Genomic DNA, 7,544 nt, shown 5'->3' on the forward strand with positions numbered 1-7,544 from the left:
TAAGATGCATAATATAATTTCTGTAGATATAATTTTAAATACTATTGATAGGCATTTTATATTTTATTAAATCTTTAAAAAAATTTGTAAAAATATTATTAGGTATAAAATGTAAATTGTCAATTTTTTTAATTATTGTGAAACACTTTTTTTTTTTTTTACGATTAAATTATTTTATGCTCTTTGGTTTTTGTACTTAATAACTCACTTTGATAAATATTTATGATATGGTCCCACATTTGATTCTAAAATTAAAAAATAAAACTTTTTAAGAATAAATAATTTATGACATATGGCGCAAAATTGGAACTTTATTTTGGAATTTTAATTTGAGTTTCTTTTAATTTCACCTATTATTATATAATATATAGATTGATTCTATTAGAACTTAAAATTCATTTACAGTAGTTTTATTTTTTCCAAGCGGAATCCTGGTTAGCTCTAAGGCAGAGAGCTCTGGAGATTCGGAGCAACATTGTAGAAGCCAAACATGTGTCTCTAATGGATTAGAACAAGAGTTTGAGAGAGTTAGTCGAAGCTAAGAAGTAAGAAGTAAGAAGTAAGAACAGCTTAAGGATTAAACGCCATAAAACAAGGGTAGTTAAATAACAAGTGTTATACCTATTTGACTTTGGGATAGGAAGTTAAGAACCAATCCAATTGCTAAGTCGACACAAACAGGAGTCAAATCAGCAACCTCTCATTCACCCCCCCCCCCCCCCCAACCAAAAAAAAAAAAAAAAATCCACTTCTAATTCAAAAGCTTAACATGTCCATGTGTATACCGCATACAATACACTGGTTTGCATAATTTAAATACCATAAACTATTTTTTTTTCTTTGGATAAATAGTTATAATATGTGGAATAAGTGGGAGATAGGAATTACATTCTATTATTATTTTTATATATATAATAAAAAAGACGAATTAATGTTACTAAATTACAAGATATTTAGTATCATAAACTTTAGACATTCATGGTTGATTTAACTTTTTTTAATAAGAATTTTCATTTTCATTTTTTTAATAAACTAAAAATAAATAAAAAATTCATCATCATTAAAAAGAGATGGCCCAATCAAACTAAAAAAGAAAAGATAATTAGGTTCAAACTGTAGATATATAATTGTATAAAAACCGACTTGGGTTTAGTATTTTTGGACATTAAATCTATTGGGATTTAGACAGGTGTCAAACACTTGCTAAGTATTCATATTCGAGTCTAATATATAGGACCCAATCTTTGCCCAATTATATACGGGTTTGGCTTGGTATTACAAAGGTTAAGAATGAGATAGATTTAACATGTCATGGAGGGTAAAACACCAAATCCAATTGAAGTGCTTAGATAGCAAAACCCGAAATTAAAAATTATTTTTTTTAAAAAAGTCATCAGTGCTCCCAATTATTTTTTTTTTTGCTGAAAAAAAAAAATCACTTTAACGCGTAAACACCACAAATTCTTAAACCCTTTATCTAGGACGCGTAGCAAAAGTTTCGCATGAACAAAAACAAATCACTTTGATTTTGAAAAATTAAGTACACACGTAAAATTGTGATTTGACAATGATAGCATTGTATGTGAATGCTTCAAGAATTTCTTGCCCCAAATCTTTCATCTATTTACCTTTCATTGCCATAGCCCAGCCCAGTCCACTGTCCGAGCAATAAGGCTGGCCATAGCATATCCGAATTAAGCCTATCCAAGTCACCATGCTATCACTTTCTTATGTCCACGTTTTGCCGCGTGTCGAACACCCACAAAGCCTAGGAAAAACACTTACACATAAATAAACAACGAGCTGAGCTTGCCTCGTATAGTGTTTCCAATGCCAAAGCCAACGTAGCTTACTTAAGTGTTAAACATTTGTTTTCTCCAATAGCTATAAGCTTTTGCTTCTTTATCAAAGTATTTGCTTTCTTTTTATCAACCTCACCTTTCCTTGCTCTCATTAATGGAATCCAAGTTTCTTGATGTTGGTTGAATATGTTCTAAACATTTCTTTCTTTGGTGGGAATTCGGCAACCGGTAAGTGCTTCTTTTTCATCGTCATTGATATAATTTATGTATTGGACTCAAATGTGAAATGCCATTACAGTATTGACAGTCTGATACAATGGTGGATTTGATAAGTTATTCTTTTAAAAACAAATATATAGTTTGATACTTTGATGCATACTTTAGTAAAATTTTGGATGGCTTTTTGTTAGTGTGTGACGCTGGCTTGCTTTTTTTTGGTTGTTATGTAATGGTGAAGGATTTCTTTTTTCTTTATTGATCTTATCTATATATAGATCATTGGACTAGGAGTATGAAAATGCAATTGGAATACTTAAATGATGATGGGATTGATATTTTATGCTGAAAAACTCTTAGTTGGACACATACTTATGTTGATTTTTTTTTTGTTGCTGTGTATTTGTTATTTTGTGATGATGGTTTAAATTTTGGTTGTTATGGAATTGTGAAGGACTACGGAGTCAGTGTGGTTTGAGCTTTGAAACAATAAACCCGAATTCCCACCAAGAGCTTTGATTCAGATAATTCCATTAGGAATAAAATTACTTTTAATTAAGTTAAAAGGAGGGAAGTATGGAGCCTCTGTGTGAATTTTGTGGGGTGTTGAGGGCAGTGGTGTATTGTAAATCGGATTTGGCACGTCTTTGCTTGCATTGTGACGGATGTGTACACTCTGCCAATTCTTTGTCCCGTAGGCACATGCGTTCACTCTTATGTGATAAGTGCAATTCCCAGCCTGCAATTGTCCGCTGCATGGATGATAAAATGTCTCTTTGTCAAGGCTGTGATTGGAATGGTAATGAGTGTTCAAGGCTGGGGCATCGGCGCCAGTCGTTGAATTGTTATACAGGTTGTCCTTCTTTGACAGAGTTGTCAAGGATTTGGTCTTCTCTTCTTGATTCGTCGTCTTCAAGTAATTTTAATAGTGGTTGGGAGTACATGACTACACAGCCTATGAGTGAGAACTGCATCAACAACTGTTTGGAACAAAGGGATAACGAGGGCTCATTGGAGTTGGTGGCAACTAAACCGAATGAAATTGAACCTTGCTCTAAGTTTGAGTCTTGGACAGGGCTGTCTTCTTTGATTCCAACAAATCCAAATTACATGCCATACTGCAGAGATCAAGCACCTTTCTTTTCTGAAGAATCAAATTTACCAAAGGTAATTTTTTATTTTGTATTTCCATTTTTTCTCTTAAATTGGTAGAGTAAGTAGATATATTCTAAAAAATTTGTATATTATACTTTAACTAGTTTTCATGGTGTCTTTATCCATCTAGGGTTACATGCTTACCTTTTTGATTCGGTAAGCATTGAGATTTTGAACTACTCCCTAATGTTTAATCTTCCTCATCAAGTAACTCTACTTTTGTCCCCAAAAAAAGTAACTGTAGTTTTGGACCTTTGGTAATTCTAAGTCATGCATTGATTTACTTAATGTACTACAGGAATCTTTGAATTTCAAGGATCTTGTTGATACTGATGATCTCTGTGAAGGCCTCAACATTGATGACGTGTCATTAAAAAATGGCGAGATATTTGGCTGTCCCCCAGGTTCTACTAGATACCAGTTTGAGGATGGAGGAATGGAATGTCTATCGATGGAGAAAAACCTATCAGTCACTGAATCTAATGGTCCTATTGAGAGTGCTTTAGAGGTTCTATCTTTTCTTGACCTTTATAGCTCTTTCCATTGAGTCATCTTTAATTATTATTCCACTTTCTTCTCCTCAATTCACTTGTCCCACTTGAAATATTCATGGAGATTTAACATGTAAGACATTCATGCACAAATATCCAATTCATTTCGTTTGCACAGTGCACATAATTATTGACAAAGGTTCACAGTGACATGTCGAATACTGCTGACTTATAAAGTTGTAATGCAGGCAACAAAATCCAAAATCCTAGTATTAGAATTTCAAGTTTCATATTCAGTCAAATGAAATACTATTTATAGGATTGTTAATGATCAACTCTGTGATATCTATTACCATGATTTCTGGAATATTTAACTACAAGTATGTACAGATCAATTTTGGGGCATGCTTTTTAATTTGGAAGGCTCAAATATGGCTTTTAAGCATTGCTACTACATTTAACTATTCATTTCTACTCTGACATGCTAGGAATGATCCTTTACTATAGACTTACCTGTCAAAATGGCTGAAAACAATATCCTTTCTTTGAGTTCCACATACTTTTGAAGTTTACAAAATTTGCTTGTGTGTTTGACTGAGAGTTACCCTCATGTATGTTTTAGGCATCGTCATCAGGACAGCAAGATTGTATGGGTTTTCAATCCTCTCATGTTGGTGGGTCAGCTAGTATGATGCCTGTCAGTGGTAGTCCAAATTGCTTACTTCTGAATCCTACTCACACCAGAAACATCAATCTGGGGTTTCCTACTGGGCAAGTTCATTCAAGCATATCACTTTCACTATCCAACATCACGGGTGAAAGCAGTGCAGCTGATTATCAAGATTGTGGATTATCACCAGTATTTCTGACAGTTGAATCACCTTGGGAATCAAATTTGGAGGCTAGCTGCCCACAAGCAAGGGATAAAGCTAAGATGAGATATAATGAAAAAAAGAAAAGTCGAACGTATACGTCTCAACTCTGACTTGATTAAATGATAATTTAACATGATATCTTTATAATCTTACTTATAGAAAATATATAAAAACTTTATAATCTTGATATACGTATCCTTTTGTTTCCAAAAGTGCTTGAAAGACATCTTTGCTACCTCTGCCCTTTCAAGTGTTCTAAACTATGTTCCACTTATCACAGCCAGTCACATGTTCTTTTTTAACAGGCATCTTATCTAAGATGGGAGTGTGGGTAATGGAACATAAAGTGCTGACACCTCTTGTATACTTGAAATTAGCATTTATGAGAATATAGAAATTTCCTAATTCATTATCTTAAAACTTTATCATAACAAGAGGCTGTGATGCAACTATATATTTTGTGAATTACATTACAGAAAATTTTATTTAAACTTTTCTAAATAAAATTTACATGTGAGCATATCTTAGCAAACATATCATGAATTTCTGAAAGATGTTCTCTCTTAGAAAGTTCAAAAAGTATGTAGCCTATCTTTGAAGTCTTCCTCTTCTTATTTTTATTTGTTTTCTAGAAGTCATGGTTCCGGTTTATGCCTCTCATATCAGAATAATATTATTATGAATAACTTTTGTTTTGATTTTGGTTGAACTGACTGGTAGATGTTTTTCCTTCACTGAAGCCTGCCCTTATATATCCAGTACTTCATTAATATCTCATAAATTCTACTTACAGTCAACTCCTAATTGATTTGGCATGTGTTTCATGTATAGGTTTGGTAAACAAATAAGATATGCCTCTCGAAAAGCCAGAGCTGATACTAGAAAGCGTGTGAAAGGGAGATTTGTGAAACAAGGTGAGGTATATGATTATGACCCCCTCACGACAAGTGACTTCTGAGCCATATCACCCAATCTCCATGTCTTGCCTTGCAAGACAAAGCCTAATTGGACAAGGTATTCCTGCAGCAAATGCATGTTACATTCCCTGCATGAGAAGATAGATATCAACAACTTAATCTAACAGATAAATGCAGTTTTATCTGATGAAAATATGCTCTCTCATTATCAGAATAGGTTCCTAACTCAATAATGATGAATAAATAAAAGCTTCTTTCTTGTAAAATTTTGTAAATAGGAAAATCTTACAGGTTTCTTTTTATATACCTTTGCAAGCCTTTTCATTTTATATTATTATTACTCATGCTGTTAATGTTTTGTTTGATTGAACACATGGAATAGATCCTTTTTTTTTCTTTTTTATTAACCCTTATGCTTTGTGTCATGTTCTTATCTATGCAATTCTGTTTGTTCTTTTGTGGTTTCAGACTGGGATTGTCCATAGTCAACTGAGCATCATCTTCCTACAGGTTATTTACCTCCCCCCCCCCCCCTCTCTCTCTCCAGATGCTATATGTATCTAGTACTTTGTTCCTTTAATCTTCAAATCATTAATATATTAAAAATAAAAACAAAAAGATTTTAAGAATGCTCCCTTTTTTAGCATTATCTTTGATTTTCTCCTTTCATCAATTTACAGCACAGTTCATGCGTACAATGATGGATCTTCAGCATTGGTAGTCAATTAGAATAAATTAACTTAGACATGGTCACGTCTCTGGCAATCTGTATGCCGCCTCACCAATTATTCTTTCTAAGTGTTCCAAAAAATCTCATAGGCAATGTTACTTTTGAACTTCATTATTTGTATAAGCATTGGTTGTATGCCATCAAGATGATCTATAGGTGTCTTCTTGATGCTTAATTTGTCTATGGCACTCAAATAGAAACAATTGTTTCCAGTTTTACTAATCAATATCTTAATCTTTTGTTTATACTCTGGCAATGGCAATGGATATTCAGTCAGGAAATAGAATTGATGAAGAACGTCAAGTGAGGAACTTTCAGTCATGTTCTTTTGCCTATCCTTATGTAGAACCTCCTCTTGCTTTTGCTGCCAGCTCCAGCAAACTTTCTTAAGGCAGAAACCTTATTGCAAGACATTCTTTTTGTTATTATAGTTGCATTCATATATTTAATCAGTCTCTACTCCATGTAATGATTCCAGATTCATATTTTACAAATTGTAATAAAACTAGAACTTCCATATTTAAGAATGATAAGTAACACTTACCCTTCCATCACAGGTATGTTTTTGTATTTAAAGCTTCTCAGTTCTACTGGTTTCTGTTACTTGAAATTTAAAAGAGGATACAATCTATGGTGTTGATCTTTTTGATGGTTTTTTTTTATTTTTTATTTATTTTTATGGTTTAAGGAAAAGTGTCAATACTTTTGCCAGAATGAGTTGTTCTTTTCGAAGTAGAATGTTCAAGAATCCAGTTAGAATAAACATAGGATGAGTAATCGTTGATTTATATGTGGTGCAAAATATGATCCATATATCAATTCAGGGAATTATTTCTAGCTTCAAGTTTAGCGAAGTCAATCTTAAAGAATGTATGGTAATTGTCATAAGCAACTCACTTTGTTGTGAATGTAGAAGAATTTGATCAGTGAACCAATAGGATGTACCAATAGGAGATGTTAGAAAAGGATAGGTATGGCGCTAATATTATGTTAGAATAAAATAAATATCAGGAAAAAAAATAAAGAGATAGTAGATTCAAAGCAGATTCTTGATTTAGCTTTAGTGGAGTCGGTAGGTCCTTATATATAGTCTACTTGAAAGGGGCTCGAACAGAAAGGCTCCTAGGCGTGGATCAATCTCTACTTCTAGTAAATCAGTAATGGAGGACGGGAGGAATTAACATAGTTTGTCTTTAGTGGCTACATCCACAATGTAAAACTGGTTAATTCTTTATTATTGGATTTTGTGTGCCACTGAAAAGTATAAATTATAAACTAATCAATAATCATAGCCTAACCCTTGACCAATCTTAGGGTCAGGTTAATATAGTTAGGACTTAGGAACTTAGGTTAGGTAT

The 7,544-nt window shown here is 33.0% G+C and overlaps 1 protein-coding gene across 3 annotated transcripts; it reads left to right on the forward strand.

Annotated features, from left to right (window-relative positions):
- Nucleotides 1–1,696: 1,696 nt before the first annotated feature.
- On the forward strand, nucleotides 1,697–6,835 carry LOC111996076 (putative zinc finger protein CONSTANS-LIKE 11). 3 transcript variants are annotated; one of them, XM_024028008.2, is made up of 7 exons: nucleotides 1,697–2,030; nucleotides 2,717–3,185; nucleotides 3,472–3,681; nucleotides 4,287–4,630; nucleotides 5,371–5,553; nucleotides 5,925–5,966; nucleotides 6,460–6,835. In XM_024028008.2, the coding sequence occupies exons 2-5, from the start codon at nucleotides 2,721–2,723 to the stop codon at nucleotides 5,495–5,497; spliced, it is 1,146 nt and encodes a 381-aa protein (XP_023883776.1). In that variant the 5' UTR covers nucleotides 1,697–2,030; nucleotides 2,717–2,720; the 3' UTR covers nucleotides 5,498–5,553; nucleotides 5,925–5,966; nucleotides 6,460–6,835. The 3 variants fall into 3 exon arrangements, with proteins under 3 accessions (XP_023883776.1, XP_065633078.1, XP_023883775.1); XM_065777006.1 differs by lacking the exon at nucleotides 6,460–6,835 and adding an exon at nucleotides 6,137–6,438 and having other exon boundaries at nucleotides 1,704–2,030; nucleotides 2,473–3,185; XM_024028007.2 differs by having other exon boundaries at nucleotides 1,705–2,030; nucleotides 2,473–3,185.
- The last annotated feature ends 709 nt before the right edge of the window (nucleotides 6,836–7,544 follow it).

Source organism: Quercus suber, unplaced genomic scaffold, assembly GCF_002906115.3.
Source record: "Quercus suber isolate HL8 unplaced genomic scaffold, Cork oak 2.0 scaffold_146, whole genome shotgun sequence".
In the NCBI taxonomy this organism is placed as follows: Eukaryota; Viridiplantae; Streptophyta; class Magnoliopsida; order Fagales; family Fagaceae; genus Quercus; species Quercus suber.